This window comes from Cyrtonyx montezumae, unplaced genomic scaffold, assembly GCF_038088225.1.
Source record: "Cyrtonyx montezumae isolate F1298 unplaced genomic scaffold, pur_monq_1.0 scaffold_2, whole genome shotgun sequence".
Lineage (NCBI taxonomy): Eukaryota > Metazoa > Chordata > Aves > Galliformes > Odontophoridae > Cyrtonyx > Cyrtonyx montezumae.
Window position 1 is genome coordinate 39040333 of NW_027071936.1, and position 20891 is coordinate 39061223.

The window sequence follows — 20891 nt, forward strand, 5'->3', positions numbered from 1 at the left end:
AGAAAAAGGAAAAAAAGTACATAACCAGCTTCATCTTTATTCACACCTCCTCCACATAAAGCAAAAAACCTTCTGTCCACTGCAGTAAAAGTGGACATTTCATGTACTACCCATAACTGACAGAAAAAAAGCAGCATTTTACTGCATTCTGCCTGGGTTGCATAGCCAGCCACTACAATATGTTCTCCAGTGGCCTAGATATCAGGGTGTAACTAGGGTACAGAAGAAGATCTTTCATTTTTAATTAATAATACATAGTGCAGAATCTGAAAGGCTATCTATAATTTATGTATCAGCGTCTCAAAAGCAGTCATTCATACATTATATATTCAGACACAATCTCTTGCTTTTATTTTCCAATAGAAAGTATATTAAGATGTTATTATATACCCTACAAAATGGATCAGTGCTACCCAGAGCTTCACAGCTACCAGAAATGTCGGGTTCCACTGCATTCTGTCTGCTAAAAGAGACTGAATGTGCAAAATCATTACTCACTGAGCACCATTCTCTAGCTTTTAAAATGAGCAGATCATTTCTCAGACACATACTACTTCACCCATAATGTGAGGAAAAAAAACACTTTTAAAAAGAGAAAAATGATTTAACAATAAGGATTTGCCAAATCTTACTTAACTGAAACCAGTCATGTTAATATATCAAAAGATTCCTACAAAATAGAGGAAGAAAAAAGCAATTTTTCAAATCCAAGTTTAAGCAAAGCTATTACTTATAAAGTGTTTAATATTAACAGTCACTCATCATGTTGTCCTATTTTCAAAGCATCATCTACATACTGGAACTTGAAAAAATAAAAATAAAGAACGCATACTGTGTATGCTGAACAAGCAACTCTTAGCAGTTGCTTTCAGTGCTGTATTTTCTTCTCCTCTTTAGCAAGCCACAAAGTCTAAAACAGTAACACCAGGCTACAGGAGCAAGAGAAGCCTGTTTCCATTATGCCACAAAGTGTAAAAGAATGCAGACAAGATTCCAGGTAATCCAGATACAACAGATACAAGGAATATTTTTCCACCTCAGATAAGCAAGGAGACTGTGAATATTAAATATCTGTGATATATCTGGATGTATGATTTGTACACAGTGAGACAGTGAAGTAGATGACAGCTCAATGAATTGCTTCATAATCACTTGTGCCTTGATTTAATAAAAATATAGAATATTACAATACATGACTTAGCAGGTGGTTACTTGAACTCTGAAATACAGCAATCCAAATCCACCTCTGAGTTTTGAAATACTATTCCTTAATCTTTCAAACCACCCTCTCTGGAGAGAAAACAAGTTCTAATCGTTTTTCTCTCTCCTGATAAACTTTTGTTTCTGTGCTATACATTTGCACCAGTAGATATTTTAAATAATCTCATAGATTTTTCTTCACGGGGTCCAATGTCAGACCTTTGCAAGACAGCCAGTGCTACAAAGTCACCTTTCTTTAAAATGAAATGAGTGAAAAAGACACTGGGTGGGGGGAACAAAAAACAATTTTGTCAAACTTCCCAGCCATTCTAACAAAAACTCTGCAAATACCATAGGCTGAGACAAATATGGAAGAGAAACATCTCTGTAAGTAGTTATCTGCAAACGGCAATACAGTGTGTGCCTTCATAATTCATTGGCCACCCAACATGTTGTCTTTGAAAACTGTATCATGAACTAAGTGCTTAAACTCCATCCCACTAGAAAATATTCCCTGACAGACATGTTACTGGTTTCTTCTCACTGCTTGAGTTATATATGAAAGAGTGCTCTTATTTGGAGAGTAATGACCATAATCTGTACTAGATTGATTCTACAGTCAAAGGTATGCTCACGACTAAATTAACAGGAAAATGCTGTAAATAAACATTACTTTAACAAACCATTACTGTACAATAATTATGCTCTGAATAACTACAAATGGTACTCAACAAATCAAACCTTGGAACTGCATCAGGTTACATGGCTACTGGGAGGGAAATCATACCACAGCCTCCCAAGACTATTTGAGCAATGAGAAGTGAGCACTGGCTGTTGATTATAGACTGTGTATTGCTTTCACGCTACTTTCATTACAACTCTGGATCTCTCTTGTTACAACCACAAACATTATGGTAAGCAACTTCATTAGTTCTAAACCTTCATACATTGCTACAGTCCTACAAAGTTGTCTTAAATACGCCTTCCCTGTTTTCTGTCTTTCAAGGATGCAAGTCAAGCATCCCCCTCCTTTATCTTTCAGAACATTTTTAATAACTGTTTCATAAAAAAGGACCTAAGCACTATTTCTGTGCATTTCAAGAAGTTACTATTAGCTAGGCTTACTAGCAGATATTTTGGTAACTTGAAAATAACACTCGATAGGATACAAAGGAAAAAAGAGCATTACAGACCAAGACTAGACACCAGCTAATCAAGGTAAACCAAAAAACAGTTTGTATGCATCCAGCAATGCTTTGAATGAAGATAAACAAACACAGTATTTTGCTATTGGGAGGTCTTAACAGGTTTAAACAAACACACACTGTCTCTGGTCATCATTATCTGTGATGTATTTCCATCTGTGATCTATTTCCATCAGCCATTCCATTGTCCATTTAATGGGATTTGAACTGAAATCCTTTTTTTTTCCTCAGAACATCCTGTTGGGCGCTGCATCAAATGATTGATTAGCAGCATAGTTCTTTAAGACAGATTTTCAAATAAAGGCATAAAACAACCATGATGGCAGACAGTAAAGATTCATGTTTACCAGCAAGCACAAAAAAACACAGATGGAAGACATCATGTATTATCTTTACAAGTATATAAAAGTAGCCTGCTGGATAGCATTACATTGCAGTGTTGACTTTCTTATGTTATAAACTGTATTTGCACTCACTTCTAATCATAATGTGACTAATCCATTTTGTTACAAATGAAGAGAGAATTGTCATGAACTCATTCTTAAAACTTTAACCTGCACATGCATGCTAACAGCTAAATCACCATAATAAAATTATATTCCACAGACAAGAAAAAATACTTCAAAAATGTTTGGTTTTGCTCTCAGTTGAAAAAAGAAAACCTCTTAACAGATTTATCTAGATAAGTTTACAAAGGATCTGAAGATTCCTCAAAATTATATAAAACTCTGCTGAGACCAATAAAAAAGTTATGTGATGAAACAGGCTTCCTAAATACAACCAGATTCGAGATCATTATTAATTATCCTTATGATATGTTGGCAGTGCTTTTACATTTCAGGCCACCTAATTTATATACACTTATATTTCATCTCCATCAGTGAGCAATTTAATCAGAATGGTACAAGTGGAAGAAACTACTCAGTTTGTCTCATAAGACTTGACTCTTCCTTAACTGACAGTTACTGTTTACAACAGCATTTTCTTTTGGACTCACACATTCTCTTTTAGATCTACTTTCACACTTTAGCAGGTGTGAACTTCAGTAATAAAATGATGTTCCCAAACACTATTTTCCTGCTTCCTTGAACCCTATCATAATCTTGATGAACATTTTCCTAATTCTTTGATTTCTCAACATAATATTCAAATATTACTTCAAAATAAATCACACACTTAGTATCTTCTTTCTCTACTAAAGATGAACTTGACACTGAAATTTAGTATTTGTGTGCATAAGTGGATACACCAACATGACTACAGTAGGAATCTATAACACTCCACACGTACACATACTCCTGATAAGATGTGAAAAAAACTCACGTTATCTGAAATGCAATACTCCCAGCTGCTTATACAAGCAATTAAAGAGCAATGCTATCTGTACTGTAGTATACTACAATGACGCTATCAGTAGAACTCACAATGAAAGCTGCAAGTAAAATGAAGCGTTAACAATGAAGCATGAATAAATCTTCCAAGAGCACTTCAAACTCCATAACAGATGAAAAGTTGCTTAAACCTTAGCAGATTTATTGGAAACAAACATGGAATATATGCAGTAAGCTGTTCTGGCAATACACTGAACATTAATTATACTCCAACAAGAAGCCACTATTCAAAAAATAGCTGCATATTCACAAAAAGAAAAACCTAAACAGTACTAGCAAGAAATTAGTTTTAAGAAGATTAGTGAGTAACTAAAGCTAAAAATATTACAAAAATATAATTATCCCAAAATCAGTGTTCCAACTCTGGGATGTTTTGAGGTAAGCTTATGCTTGAAGCAAATTTAATGAAATCAAAGCTCAGCAATTATACTGAGAACACTCAGACAACCTGAGCGCAACACTGACATCATTCCAGAGCTGTGTTTTTCACGTTTCAGCATAGATGCATTTGTTTGTTTACCCTCCAATATAGCTCTGCTTTATGATGAGTGAAGATTTACTTAGTAATTTAACTATGTTTTCCTTGCTTAGAAATAGCGAGCATCCTTACACCTCTAGTGTGATTAACAGGCCAGTTCACAACTTTGCCTATAGCAGGATGATGAACTTTAAGGTCCCCTCCAACCTAATACATTCCATGATTACCTACATCACCCTACACCTAGAATCATTCTTCTCTTTTAACCCCCCTCTATGAGAAAACACCATTTACGCATATGTAATGCTGTAACACAATGGAAAATGATCACAAAGTAGCAAAGATCCAGGCCGCGGCAAGTGAGGATGTGCTCAAGCGCGTTAGCCACAGAAACAAAAGGAAAAAAATCTGCTTACCCTTGAAAGATCTCAGGTAAGCAGCAACAACATACACACACCTCCACTCCCAACCCTTCAATGAGGTCTGGGAAGGGGTGAATCCTAGCTCCACCTATTCTGATCACTCAGGTGTACTGCATGCACCTGAGCTCCCCTGGGTTGGCCCCGCCTCCCCACCAGGTGCTCAATCACTGGTTCAAGATGAGACTGCATTTCTGCTATACCCAAAGCATTGTAAACGGTGGTATATGCAGTGTGTATTCACAATGTTCCAGCAAGACTCGCATGTGGAACAGGGCCTTGTTCTTTGGGACTTGGTTGAAGGCATGTTCTTCTACATTTAATAGAATCCTGCCAGTTGTCTTGTAAAAAATCTCAGTAAAGCAAGTCCTCCCTTTTATTACTTACTTAGGGCTTACTATCTCTCAATTTGCAAGTAGTGTTACTATCACAATTCTTTCAGCCTAACACCCAGGAATCAAAGAATCATAGGGGTTGGAAGGGACCTCAAGAGATCATCGAGTCCAACCTTCCTGCCAAAGCAGGTTCCCTACACCAGGTTGCACAGGTAGGCGTCCAGGCGGGTCTTGAATATCTCCTGAGAAGAAGATTCCACAACTCCCCTGGGCAGCCTGTGCCAGTGCTCTGTCACCCTCACCATAAAGAAGTTCTTGAGCAGAACTGTCTTAAATGGGGAAAGATCCTTCATTTTATTTTCATTTTAAGTTAACATCAGAATCCCAAGTTATGCTTCAGTTATTTTTATTTTAAATTATATTCACACTAAATAATCTTTTATTTTCTTTTATGAAGGCTTCTTTCCAGTGATCATCATCACAGCTCACATTGCTAAAATATTTCAGTGACATCCAATTGCATAATCTAACTCAACTTTTAAGAGCATCAAGCATGAATGCTTTGGCAAAAAAATCAGATATGATATTCCCAAGTCTTTTATCTTTCACATACCACTTTCTTCATTTTAAGATATCTCTTTCCTCTTCATCCTGGCTCTGCCTCAAGACTACCAACACTCTAGTGCTGGGTCCCACATCCAAACTGGGACAAATTCCGGGATACAGTATCACCTAGACACCTAATACTTAAGTACATGAAAGCTAAAGTGAAAAAATAAGCATAAAATAACAATGGGACGTATTCCAGGCTCATCCTAAAGCACATCTCGACTGACATCTCGACTTGTTTGGATTTTCCCCATACCTGTGAAGATAGTGGTTTCCTCTGTGTGGCAGGTCAGGCCAAGCCAGAGCATCTACTCAATTTGCAAAAGCCCAAACAAAACAAAAATGGCTCAACCAAATAAAACCAAATTCCTACCTGAGTGATGACAGAAATAGGCACGGCATACAGTGGTTTGGTTTTCCAGATACTTCAGGTGGACTCTCTCACAGCAGCACACAAAATCTTCTAAGTAGTTCTTTCACCTAAGCCCAACCTCCCGTAGATCTGTGGTTCATGGTTGACTGCAAACTGTGAAGACTTTGCCATGCTGAGGCACCTATAAAGACTGCATGAATGTGAACATTCCTTTCACTAACACTAACTTTTCTTGAATTCACCCTGCTGCCTTTCATTCAGTTCAGGTGATGCTGAGCATTTCTCTCCTATGTTTCGGCCACCCACATTCCTGAATCCAGTACTGCGCAAATTCATCTTTGAAGATCCTGAAGACCTTTGCCAAAATGCCACTGAAAGCAGACATGAGGCATTACAGTTGTTGGGGAATGCAGGGAAGTTCAGGTGGGTGAGAGCCGCATATCCACATATGAAGCGCAGTCAGAGCTTTTGATCTCTTTGAAAAATGACTCCTTGCAGAAGGTACCTTCACCCATCCTATAATCCTGTTGTAGAGGGAACTGCTGCACCGGAGGTGGGCTCAGCCTGTGTTTTGGACTTGAAAGGTGCCACCTTGGTCAATGGCTCCTGGCTGAATCTGAAGGCAAACTCTCTCACAGGCTGCTTTGTCTCACTTTTTACGTTTTTCATCTTCAAATTACAAAAGCATAACACAGGGCACAATTCAAATGAATTGATAACCATGCTGCACCATTGCACCTTCCTGCAGGGGACTTCTCCATCCTCGGGGCACTTCCCGCACACCGCAGGGGCACCCCAGGACGACGGCATCCCACGCAAAAGCCGGGAGGACACGGGAGGGCTAGGCTCCCGCTTCTCTTCTCCTCAAACCCAACCAACTTTGAGGGCCGGGTGGTGTGCCTATCTGCGGGAGGGAAGCTTCACGTGGGGCTCCCTCCTCGGAACCGGCCCGCAGCGCTTCCCCCAGCCGAAGGGGGTGTAGGGGCCGGGGCTGTGGAGCACCGCGGTCGGGAGGAGGCGGGGGCGGCCCCACGCTTCCGGACCGGTAGCAGTGACTGCGGCACTCGGGGCAGTGCTTTCTGCCCTGAGGAGAGCGATATACCCGGCGAGGGAAAGAGGGAGCGGCGGGCGCGGCGCGATGCGGCCCAAAGGTCAGCGCGGGGCGGGCGGCGGGATGCAGGGGGCACGAGGCCGCCCCGCCGCGGCCGCCATCTTGTAGCTGGGGACGAGGGAGGACGTGGGCATGGAGGGGCGAGCTGCTGCACGGCAGGCGGCGGTGGGTAGGCATGGCGGGAGACGGCTTGGGCTTGGGTTGGTTTTGTTAGGGCTCCCTGCGAAGGAGGATTTCGCTGCAGGGGTTGTGCAGTGAGCGTGCAGGTGTAGCAAGGTGTCTGCCGTGAAAGGAGCAAGGTATCTGCTCTCCAGAGCCCACGTGGTGCCTTCGTGGTGTGGTGATGTCTGCGCTGCTTTTTCTGAGCATGTATTTGGTTCTTACTGTGCTTATGGCTGCTCCCAACCAACTTTTCCTCTTCCTTTGGATGTTTCAAGTGACTGTTGCTAGTTCTCCCTGACAAATTTAGCGCTTCAACAGGATTTGACATCACTCTTCCTTAAAAATGCTCCTCAATCCCAAGTCAATACAACCAATACAACTTTAAAGAGTGGGAACTCTAGTACCAGGAAATTAGGAAAGGATGTAATGACTATCATGTGAGCAATCCTGTCCTGTCCTACATGCGCAGCTATTCTGGGATAGAATTGTAATTAATTGCCTAACGGCGTGGTGTTATTAGTTAAAATTTGAACATCCTCTTTCTGTCTTGGCATTCAGTGTGGCACCCAGCTTCATTGTACCATACAGAAAATCCCCAGAGATCTTATGCAGAAATATTCATTTCTTTGTTTATGTTTCCAGTGGTTTGCCACATTATCTGTGTCCCTCAAAATTGCTAGCATATATTTTGTCACTCCTGTGGTAGATGAGAATATGTTATTATTTACAGGTGGAAAAAAAATGGTGAAGGGAGTAAATGATTTATGAATGTCACATGAAAATTAACAGCAGGCCTGAAACAGAATCAGGAGCTTCTGGCTCCAGGTTCCTCTGTTCATTCTTCCCAGTTGTGTTTCTCCATTCACGGAATTACTGTGTGTTTACAGGTCCCATTTTCTTCAGATGCAGAAGGCTCTGCAATGCTTAAATCATATCAGTGACTGCAAAGCTGGTTTCTCAAAGGGGAAATGAAAGATGCGTAGCCAGATGCCAGGGGTTTGGCTCATTTGACTTGTTTGCAGCAGGGGATTCAATTTTATGTTTTTTTTTCCCTCCTCTACTAGTCAGGATGATATTTCATCCTAATTTGCAAGGGCTGCTCCGAAAGTAATGCCTCCCATTTTATCATCTTGGCTTGCTGTGTCAGTGGCAGGTGTTGGATGTTGGGAGTATGGCAGTAACAGTTTGAACCTTCCTACAAGTATCTCATTACATTTTGTTGCCATGCAACGGATGGCAGCGGGGGTGCAGTTTGTCACAATGGTGTCTGACGTGAAAGTGCATATGAAAGTAAAGTATGAGAGCGTGGGACTGAATTCTTCCATGTTGTAAAAGTTGCATGCATTGACATTCATTGGCACTTGCTGAATGTTTATGGAGATTAATTGGTGGATGGGAGCACAGGGAGACAGGGGATGGTGTGTTACAGCAGTGGCAACAATAACAGTGGATCACCTCTACTGGTGCACATTTTTTTCTGAGCATGGCGTGCAGCAGGCTCCTGCACATAGCTGGTGAAAATACGTAGCTAATGGTGCTGACTATGTTGAAAAATAGTGTTTTGTAGCTGAGAATTTGCTCTATCAAGTAGTGTTATTGTGTTCTTTCTATAATTTGTAGTTTCCATGGAAATAAATAGGAGGTGTTACTTTTGGATTGACCTACATATGAATGAGGAATTGAGAAACAGATCTGAAGGCTTGACTGCAGCAGCTCAAGACTTTAGTTTACTGTTTTTTGTCACCATTTTAAATGAGTATTTCAAATGTCATGACAGTTTTTTGTCAAGGTTGTAATATTTTTTTCATTTCATACCATCATAGTAAGCTATTAGAATATTAATATATTCTAATATTAATATATTAATATTAATATATCAAGTGAAACAATCTGGTGATGTTAACAGTGGAAGCTGTGTGACTATGATTGTTATGCAGATGTAAACACAAGGAAGAAAGGCAAGGTGACTTTCCTAGCTGTTTCGTAATAAGGAGGTTAGCAATAAACAAATTGTGGACCACCTTGATTGGTACTCAGAGCTTTTTGGAAAATGGATACTCTTATTTTAGTAGTCTTTGGACATTGATCAGAGGATTTTCTATCTAGACTCCACTTGCAGCGCTGCAAGCTTTTCTTAAAGAAAAAAAGTAGTGCGCATAGAGAAAAATGCACATGTAATAGCATTTCTAAATACGCCTGTACTGTTCCAGTATATAATTGTGCATGACCTGGGGACGTAGTCTGAAGTTTAGCTTTTGTTGAATAAAGGCAGTCATATACTAGATATTCTTGTGAAGCTGCTGGAGTAATTGCTAAGCAAATACATTGGAGCACCACAGAGAGATGGCAAGTTTCCCAGCTGCTTGCAGCTAGTTCCACATGTTGGCATTGGCAGAGAAACAAATGACTGTGGGCTCAGCCAGCAGTGGGCATGGTGGCCTTCTACGCTGCCATCATTTGTCTCTGTTATTTTTTCATGTGTTGCTCTACACAAGCCTTCTCCCTCTGGTACAACCTCCATATGTCGAATTCTCCCTTGCAGCTTTGCCACAGCACAGAACTTTTCTTAGAACAGTGAAAAGAGATCAGTTATTTTGTGATGGACCAGCCACGAGCTATGAGGTACAAGATGCTTTGGGTCGATTGTCTGAGGTCTGGCCAAGCTTGAATCTGAAAATTGTTTTGAGTGAGGTGAGACAGTCTTGTTACTTGTCAGCATTCAGAAGGAATCTCTAGTCAAGATGAACTTCTTTATGCAAATTCTGTTGAACGTACTGTACCTAGTAAAGATAAAACATCTGTAATGCCTGATCCTTGATGACATCTCTCTGCACTTGCAGTGAGAGGTACAGACAGGATAACTTGCTTATGGCTGTGTCACATTTGAGTTATCACTCATCTCCATACTCAAGAAGATGGATGTCACCACTGAGCTCTGCTGTTGTGCACTTTTTCTATACTCAGTGTGCATTTATGTGCCTCCAGCTGTTTCTGTGACAGTATTTACACAACAGGCATTCTGCAAAGGAACCTAGACAGTGAAAATAAACAAAAATATTTGATTTTTGGTTTTCTCAAGGACTAGAATTTACTTCATTTTTTGGTAGCTTTAAAATATTTGAAATACCTTTAGTTTTAGGGAGAAAGTAGTTCTCAGGCTGTGACTTCATTCAAAAATCTAAGGGGGTCTAGTGGTGAATTTTGAAGTAGATTCAGCAATAACTGTGAGTTATTAATATTACTATTAATAAAGTTCTAGCAGTTTGAGTAGCAAAGAAGAAAGTATTGCAAAAATTGCTGATATCCATTTACAGTCATATTTCGAAAGAAAGTTACTATTTTTTTTTGTTCATGATTAAGTATTTTGATATTTCTGCAGTGATAAAAGAATATAACGTTTTGGTACATCAAAGCTGAAATTTGACTCTTTAAAACTTAGACATGGAAATCTTTGCTGTCCTGAAGAAGTTATTCTGATGTATTCTCCAGATGCAGTATTTATGGATGAGACTGTTGGCTAGAACCTAGAACTTTATATTTTGAAAAAATACTGAATGAAGAAAAAGAGAAGTGGGGTCTGCTATGTGAAGCTCAAGCCTTAGGATTAACACAAAGATCGTTTGTCTTCAGAAGGGTTGGGTATATGATTCAGGTTCAGAAGGTGATCCTAATAAGATGTTTCTCATATGTGTATCCTTTCCAGTCTTCTTTCTGTTGCTAGCAGTGATTACTGAAGTTTATAGGTTCATAGGTTCATAAGGTTGGAAAGGACCTACAAGATCATCTAGTCCAACCATCCTCCTATCACTATCCCTACCCAACTACTAAATCAAATCCCTAAGTTTGCATATAATTGACCACCTACATTAAAAGAATTATGTTGCTGATGCCACAGTAACGACAGAAGAATGAACAGTTATCTCAGTTTCTGAAAAAAAGGAATGTTGATGTCCAGGGACTCAAGAACTACAATGTCACTGCTTTAAGTCTGTCTCTTGAAGGTGTCTTTGAGCATTTGGTTAGTTTATATAATTTATATTTTTCTTGTAATTAATATGGAGTGTTTTGAGCTTAAGTGCCACAATGCAAACAGTAATAATAGTTTGTGATAAAGTTCTATATCCCAAGGAGTCAAAAAAAGAAAAGAAAGTTCAAGCAGAGGTATAGCTGAGTTTGTAAAGTTTACTTTTGCTTTCATATCATATGTATAGCAGAGACTTTGTCCTGATGCTTTATAAATAGCTACAGTTTGTGGTTGTGTGGTTCTTTGCTCTGTGTCATTGCTCATCACCTCCAAGCTTACATTTTATACAGGCCATTGCTGACTAATGGCTCTTTGTTACTGCCAAATATTAACTAGTAATAAATTTTCAACAGCAAGAACAATATACTTTAGCAGTATCTTGACATGACTTGTGATGAAAGACAGAATAGCAGCATGGCTCTAGGATCTACTCTGCTATTGCCTTATTATAGCCTATTTTCACTAGCACCCTTGAGTGGTTCTCATTTGCAGCTTTCATCAGAGGGTGCTTTTATCCAGTGTAAGATTTGAGCATTGATTAGGAGCATTCAAAACTTAAGTAGGCAGAAATGTCCAAGATCACATAGAAGAATACTCAAAGTATGAGTGCCTTAATGCTACAAAACCCTCTCCAGAGTTGTTCAGAAAGGCTGATGGAGATCAGAGTGGAGATGTCCCTACGAAGGTGTATGTGTTCTACTTCCCCAGTGGCTGATGTAGTTGGATGTTTCTCAAAGCAGATCTTAACAGAAGTGGATTTTTCTTGAAATCTGACTTTAGTGTACATAGCTGATATGCTACCCCCATATTTTTATTTCTACAGCTGAGACCTATGTTTATATGAAGTACTGATTCATACAGCAGTATTTCAGTGTTATTACTGATAAATACAATGATGAAGTCAGGATGCAAAAAAAAAAAAAAGCAAGCAAAATAAAATGTGTCATAAATTGGTCAAATTTAATTGCTCGTCTGTTGGCATTTTACACAGTCCTTTGCATATAGTAAGTGTGATGTGCGTGTATTTGTGTTTATACTTAAAAGTGTTATTTAACAAGAGAGAATAGGGATTTTCAAGTTTTCAAACTGCTGCTGCATGTTTAATTTCTAGAGACAGTTCATGTAAGGCTATGAGGTTGAAATGCAACGTGTTTGTCAAATTCTTTATTTTATACTTCTTTACCTACTGGGAGGCCTTCTTCCAGTGAGTTGCTGAATTGTGCAGGCTTTTGTAGCTGAAAAAATAATTGCTTTATAATGTCTTAATAGATGCCCATATTTCTTAATTCATTCAGCTTATAGGGAAATGTATCCTTCCTCTAAAGTCTGTAGCTCCTGTATACATTTATTGCTTGTCTTTCTGCTGTAGTGAAATATGCTGCAGCAGTTCCCTGGCTTTGCAGAGATCTTCTTTTACATAGATCCCACAGATCCTAGATCCTTTAAGCATACTGTATTAACTGGATAAAAGAGTTTTCTTGTAAGAAATAAAAGTATTGTAGTACAAGATAACCTTCTCATCCCCCAGAACCTGGCTGAGATGCTGTCAAGGCTCTCCAGTGCATTCCAATCTTTGTATGAGAATACCCACACAGGTCAGAGGGATCTGATTCAGAAGGTTGTGATCAGTGGTGCGGAGTCTCACTTCAGGGTTGGACTAGGTGATCTCTGGAGATCCCTTACAATCCTTCTGATTCTGTGATGAGTTTGTTACTTGATGTCCTCTGCTGCTCTGCCCCTTAGGTGTCTCAGTGTGGGGATGTGTACATATTCAGTCTGCTGAACAAAGCAAGCTATTTTCATGTCAAAGTGTAAAAGTGTTAAAGTAGTGGTATTTTCACTTGATGTTGATCGTTATGCTTTCTTCCAAACGGTAAAAATGCTGAATACTACTCTTTTAGTTATTGTTCACTATTTAAGTAGAATGACTCAGAAAAAATAACCAATTTTTTTTCTTCTACTGCATTCAATGAATTGTGAGGGTTTTTTGGTCTGCTTATTTGTTTGTTTGTTTTTTACATATCAGACTAGAGATAATATCATTGAAATAGTGTCGTTTATTTTCTAATGGAAATAAGAAATCTGGAAGCCTTATAAAAAATAGAAAAATGTTTTGAATGGTATTTTCAGCTTAAACTTTTAAGATATTCAACAGTGTATTTGTTGAACATTTTCATATAGGGCACCCTTCTGTATCTTCATAACTTTCATTTATACAGAAAACACAATTTAAATAGCTGAAGTAAAAATAAAAAAAATGTGCCTAGAATTAATTGAACAAGAATAATTTAGAGCCATTTGAGAATGAAAAATAAGAGTCCCCAAGGCTAGTGCCTTGGTGGAGTGGAGTGGGGAGAAAGGGGAGATAATACAGTATGGGCTTAATGCAGTTTCATGCTAAATGAGGGATGTGTTTCCTTGGATTTTAGGATTTATAATTTAGAAGTCAGTGTAGTTACTATCTCTTAGTTAACCAACAATTTGCATGAGTGATAGAAATCTATTTTTAGTTAGCTGTTCTGTTGTTCATATTGTTTATCTTCTGATATTGATAAGCTTCTGTTTGGAAATATGAAACACAATGAGAAAATGGTAAATGTGCAGTATGCAGTATAAAATCCTTTGTTTTTGTTTTTTTCCTGATGTTTCATTCCTATGATTCTTTCAAAATGTTTGCAATAACAAACCAGCTTCAAATCAGCTATGGCTACTAAGCATATAACAGTAGCCAAGAGTATATGCTTGAGTACAGGTGATGTCCACAGCTGGTGACAAATGCAACTAACAACATACACAGACTTACACTCACCTGAAACACTCTTTACAAGCTCAGTTTTTAAAAAGAAGCTGGCTTCTAACATATTTTCAATTTTGGAGCTGACTTTAAAAACAATGACAACATTAAAGGGAAAAGGCTGTCTCTGAAAGATAATGGATCATCATGATTTTAAAAATATTTTTATTTGTTCAAGGAAATTGAAATAAGTGCTATGATTTCAGTCTCAACTTTTGTTTGCATCCAAGCAGGCCTTTAAGTAAACCAAATAAACAACACAAAGGCTTTATGGGTCCCTCCAGAAGATCACTTTTAGCAATGTAATCATAATTTTTAGTGCAAATTTATCTGACTTACTTGCATAGTAATTTAAAAGTAGGGTTACGTGTACAAAAATTTAATGAAGATTGAATCAAGTAATAGAAAAAGTCTTGGAAACAATATTAAGTATTATCTATAAAAATGCAAAAAACTCAATAATGCCTCATTTTTCTACCTACTCTCACAGGATGTCTGCTACCAGAGCATTTCAGTGAATTTCCAGTTGCTGCTATAGGTTTTGTCCCTGTAAGAATGTAAGGCCAATTCCACAGCTAGTGCATGTCAGAATAGTTCTATTTAATAAATGAAACATTATTCTGAGTTTATTTTTGCCAGTGATTCTTAGTAAAAACTGTTTTTAAGGTTTTCATATTTGCCTTCTAGTTTTATAACTCTGTAATCTTATCATAAAAACTTCCAGATTTGTTTCTCTCCCGTATCAGTTCTGTTCCCTATTCAAGATTAACTATTTTAGAGGATAACAAATCTAATTTGGACTCGAATGCATGAAACAGAGACTGTAATAATTAAATTGAAGGAAAAATATTGTCTGTGAAGGTTTAAGGCAGAACGTACATTTATTGGTTTGGAAAGAGAAGTGTTTTCTGCTTACAGGGTACATTCAGGACAGTTTCATTTTAATTTTCTTCCAGCACCCTTGCCAAATTATTGTCACTTAATTTTCTAGAGGAGCTTAGAAACAGTGCTCTTTCACTGGCAAACCTGCAGTGTATATATTTCAATACTGAAGAAGTTTATAGAATTCATTAAAATGGCAATCCATATTCCTATGTTTTATTTTGCAAGTAGATCATGTATGCTGTAAATTTTGTACTCACACATGCTGTCATGTCCATGCTGTTCATTATGGATGACATGTATAATATTACTGTTAAATTTGTACACAGTCTTCTTTAAGTGATGCCTTGGCATCCTAAAAAAAGCAGAACTGCACTCTGAAGCTGCGGCAGCAATAGAATATAACATTTCAGAGACTTAAATGAAAAGCTGATCTTTTTTTTCCCCCCAGAAATAGTGTTGAATGCTAACCCTGTTTAAGGTATTATAAAAACAAAATTCTACTATTTTGTCTCTCATGACAATTACATCACATATGATGATTGCAAAAGTGAAATGATCAAAATCTACATATTTTTCCCAAAGTAGCACTATTTTGCTTACTGTGGCAGTAAGAGTAATGTTTTAACAAATTTACAGCGAAGAAATGCATGCCTGAAGTAATCCAGAACTGGTTAAGTGGTAGTTGTGCAGTTGCAAGTGTTTGTTAGAGAAGGGATAGTATTATTTAGCTAAATGTTTCCTATTTATTTATTTATTTATTTATTTAAAAGAACAATTCCTGAATGCATAATTCTATTCTTAGTGTAATTTTGATGTTTTGTTCACTGAATTTTAATGGCATAATAAGCATTTCATTTTGTTTTAGTCCTAATTAGCCAATTCAGATACCTCTAAGTGACTTAAATACCACAGGACTGTAGCATTTGAAGTCCATACCATGGCTTTTGTGGAATTGCCTATGTTCAAAAGCATTATTTGAGTCACCTGCTGTGGCAGAAGAGTATGAGCGTTTGAACTCAGATGCATGCTCTGTAACCAAATGTTGCTACTATTTAGCACTACATAACCAACCAATAGTTGCTTTCATCTCTGTTTCATAGATACAGTAATGCTATGTCCACACTTGTAAATAGTGCTCCCAACAGAACAGAGTTTGTGGAGACCAACAGTGGACGTTAAACTGAGAGCCATGCTGCACATATTGAGAGGAGGCTTATTTTGGCCTTGCTGTAGCCTTGTCCTGTGGCTTTAGCAGGTGGAACACATTACATGTGATCCTGAAGCACCTGTTCTGCTTTAGTATAATCTGAAAGGCTTTGGTGTTCTAGGGCCAGTTAGTGAGTTGAAGCAATGCATGGTAAATGGCTATAATGAGATGGTATGTTTTAAAGGTATACTTTTATCTTAACTAAATGTTAATGTAAACTTGCTATAAGATGTAGTTGCTGATTAATGGAAGTCATTTTCTTAATCTTAACTTTAGTGGTTTGGGTTTATCCTGTGCTTTGTTTTCTTTTGTGTCAACAGATGTATTTAGGCAACTGCAAGGCAAAGTAGGCTGGGGTTATAATCAGAGCAGTACGTGTTGCTGCAGTGTGTACAAGTAGCTGCACAGTTGAGATGTGAAGGGCTGCTGCTTTTGTCAACTACGATTTTTTTTTTTGTTTGTCATTATTGTTCTGATGGTTGTATGGTTATAAAAGTAATCTGCAATAAATGGAAGATGATGGATGGTCAGTATAAGCTTCAGAGGAGGAAATATAAGACTGCTTATTATTTCACATCTGCCAAATGTGATTAGATATTGCTAAACAACTGGCATGGGTTGGCTCGTTAAACTCTAGAATGTTCAGGATTCTTAAATGTATGTACAAAGATGCTGGTAAGCTGTTTTCTTTTTGAGATTTTCCTTCATCTGAATATTGAAGAGAAATGTAAAAATTTGGTTATATTGGTTTTGTAAAACAGAGAGGGGCTCAACTGTGTAAAAAGCAGGATTCTTTGTAATTGTTTAGTCCAATCCTATCTCCCTCACTGTCTACATTTGAACAACGCAGATTCTCTGACTGTAATGAGATAGGGTTTAATTCTGTTTCAGTAATGGTTCAAGAAGGATTTGTTTTCATTTTCAGTACCTTTCTAATAAGGTATGGAAGGTAGTTTGCTTGAAGTGCTGAAACTACCAGTGAGATATCTTGCTTCCAGTTTACATAACTATAGTTATACTGTTACTCTCCAACAGTGAGAATGTATGTCAATGACAATGAAGCCGAGTTTGTAGGTATGATTTTTAAAATCCATTCACAAGAATCTGAAAATACAGAACTTGAAAGTGATTAATTCCCAGGAAGTAGCCCATTTGGTCAAAGATAGTAGTGAGAGAGAGGTTAAACATTTCTTTGATGATTATCCACTAGAGGAGGACCCAATATTGATATCCAGAGAACTTCCAAATTGGGTCTTATTTTAGGATCAGTAATAAGTTGAGGATTTGTATTCTGCAAGCTGAAAACATAATTGTATGCGTTGTACTAAGGAGATAAGCTCTCTGGAAAAATGTCTTCTGAATCTCAAATAAGCTTTACCAGTATTTGGCCATTGCAGTTGTTTTTGCAGTATTGCTGATGAAATGTGCGAAGTCAGACTTACACTGGTACAACTAACTCAATTGCTTTCTGTCTAATGGGCAGAAATAAAAATAGTTTGTTTTATAGCTGTGTCTAGAACTCTTGTCTTAAGGAAGTAGAGGGGAAGCTGAGGTAGGTTTAATATAGAGAAATCTGCTTTCTATTGAGGTTATTTCTGAACGTATTAGAAATTGTTTAATTTAGTTTGGTTTCTAACTGACTGTTTTGTCATTGCTCATTTTATGAAGCTATAAATTTATCTAATTATTTTCTATCTCATTTACTTCTATTTCCCTAATGAACTTCCTTTGTTGCTATGAATGCTGTTCAAAAGGCCAGTACAAAAATATCAAGTGTTTTTTCAGTGCTGATTATAGATTTGTCTTACATTGTGGATATTTTTTGTCCAGTTTGTTTTATTTACTTGGTGACCATCACTTTTGTCAGAAAAGGACAAAAGAAAAGAACTGTAACTAGAGGAGATGGTTTACTATGGCCTGGTAGCTTGAAGACCTATTATACATTTAATAGAGACAGTTTCTTACTGTTTTTGTAATTTCTGGATGGACACTAAATGAGATGCCTTGAAAAGAAAAGAAAACCAGACTGCAAAAACTGGCAAATATCAAGCTGTTTGATTTTAGGGATCATAGGAATCCTCACTGGATTCTCTGGTGCCTTAGGGCAAAGTCTTAAAAAGTAAACCAATTTGGACTCTGACTGCTCCGAGAAATTTCTATCAGACAGGTTTCCTGTGACAGTGATGATCTGTAGTTTAGGAGCTGTTGGGGTGTTATCTGTGGTTGATTCAGTATATATAGTACATCACAAATGCAAGCAGCACAGCTATCTGCTGAAAATGTTACTGCTTGCAAGGTCAGTGCTTTCTGTTTTGTTGCAGTAGTTATGTGCACCATTTTCTGGGGATACTTTCTCTTGTGATAGGACTAAAGGTACTGGATAGATTTCATTCAGCTGTTTCCTTTTAACCTAGTATCTGCAGAGCAGGTTTTCCATTCTCAATTTCTTGCTTGTAAGTAAATTAAAAAATATAGGGATTTGAGAGAAAGTGGAGTAACAGTGGAATCAAGTGTGGCAGAGAAAAAAAGCAACAGAAGGCAGAAGAAAAAGCAAAGACATTTAATTTAAAGGGAGAGAGTTTAAATGTGACCTTAAGTCCAAAAAACAGTGGAGGAATTCAAGACAGGCTCATCTAGAGATTCCTGGTAGATTATGGAGGGAACACTGGCAATAATGGTAAAGAATTAGATGAAAGGGCAATTCTTTGTTGTGGTCATGGTTTGTAGTAGTAACATCAGTTAATAGAAACTTGATGGAGCTTGTCCAGATTTTCTTGTAGCCTTCAAAAGTTGTTTCACAGGCCCTTGGGGGGGGGGGGAATATATTACTTCAGCTCTTCATACTACACTGTTATATTTTTGTCTTCAAGATATGTTTCTGTCTACAGTAATTCTGAGTTTTTTATTGCATTCTGCTAAATTCTACAAATGGTGTAACTTGCTCTCCAGGAAGTGGCTCTAATAGCACACAGTTTTGCCTCAGTTGGGTGGTAGAGGAAGAAGAGATGTACCTAGAAAGGATTGATAGTATTGAGCTCTGATTTATGTATCCCTTGTTCTAATTTAGTCTCATTCATTACAGGTAAGAACACCTGTCTAGCAGAAGGTATTCAGCTGTGGATGGACAAGGCTTTAGCAGGGGAACATGTGGTGCTAATCATTATACTGATATACACAGTATTACATATTGAAAGCATGGATCACATAGGCCTAAAACAGGAGATAAGGCCAAGTGTCTCTTCAGAGCACAGTGAGTTCTGCAGGGGGATCCAGAAACAGCTCTAGGGGCATAATGTCAGTCTTGTCAGGTTTGATGGTCAGGCACCTCTCTAGTTGAGGTCTAGGTCAGGTCTGCGCTGTGGAACAGAAATCAGGAACCTATGTGGATCTGTGTTTCCTGTTGTCACTGCGGGGAAGGTCAGTAGAGTTGTGTTGTAGAGAAAGACTACATGATCAAGTCAAAGTTCATCCATCCAATTTGTAGGAAAATTGCTGTGTTGAACTCCTGACTTCACTGAACTTAGAAAAATGATGAAGACAAGAGGCCTAATTTTATACTGATAGAGCAAGTATTTGTTCTCACCAACAACTTAGCAATTAGCAGTGGAAGGTGCATAAATGATGAAAATGTTCTTATTACGTTCTACTTAGTAAGCATTTGAGAATACAAGTGCAGCCACTCTGCTGGCTAATACAGTGACAGCAGGAATGTCCCATGCTTTAAGATAATTGCTTTAATTGAAACAGGTGTACCACAATGCTGCAGTAATTTAGCTACTTCATGATCTCACTCTAAAGTTTACAAGCAGGCTTTTATAATTTTCATTTCCATTAGTGGAATGTCTCTGAGAAGCAACATGACTTACTTAAAAATGTTTTCCATTATCTGCAAGTTTTTCTAAAGTGCTCTGTGCTACCCTTCCTGTGATGAAACCATTTTGGCTTGCTTCACTGGATTTGCCCTGCAGAATTCCAGCAACTGAGATCAAGAGATGCATTTTTGAGATGCATTTACTGGATGTGTGTCAGGTGAGCTGACTGGGAAAATCAATGCATTCAGGATGGGTGAGGGGCCCATTGGCCTTGGCCCATTATACCAAGGCCACTGACTGGGGCTGAATTAAATGTTCTTATTCTGCTTCCAAATGTTGAATTGTAGGAGCTGTTTAGATTGGAAAGTTGTTTTTTTTTTTTTTTTTTTCCTCATTTCCTTACTATATGTCATTTTTAGCGATCAGGGCAAACAGAATGAAGAGGTGAATTGATACATCTTTCTGAAAAGATTGCGTAGGGATCAAAGGACAGAATGTCTTGTTTCTAGAGTGAAGCTACATGTACTTGGTTTGTGCTCCTCATTCTCTCTACAACCCAAATGGAAACGACTTCCTAAGAAGAAATGTTTTGCAAATCACTACGCAAAGATTGAAGACTGAGCCTCTTCTGCTTCTCATGCTGTATTTTTGTTGTTGTGTCATGCAGTCTGAAAGGAAGGTGGGGAGGAAGAGAAGGAGCAGCAGCAGTGGCGATGCCTTTGAGTAGGGGAAAGAAAACTGCTGGAGTCTGATAAGTATCTGAACAGAGTCTGTTCAGACTCTGCAGATGAGAAGTTTCCATGGAATGGGACTTCTGATGGAGCGTTGTGTGTTCAGTGCAGGTAACATTCAATTTTGATAGGGAAATAAGTTTAAGATGCATAAA

General features: G+C 38.1%; 1 protein-coding gene across 1 annotated transcript in view; it reads left to right on the forward strand.

Annotated features, from left to right (window-relative positions):
- The first annotated feature begins 7088 nt into the window (after positions 1-7088).
- The window catches only part of BANK1 (B cell scaffold protein with ankyrin repeats 1), a 130278-nt gene continuing 116475 nt past the window's right edge, over positions 7089-20891 (forward strand). Inside the window, exon 1 of the mRNA XM_065736951.1 lies at positions 7089-7161. Within this exon, the coding sequence (XP_065593023.1) occupies positions 7149-7161 (13 nt within the window). The 5' untranslated portion in view covers positions 7089-7148. The remainder of the gene's footprint in view (positions 7162-20891) is intronic.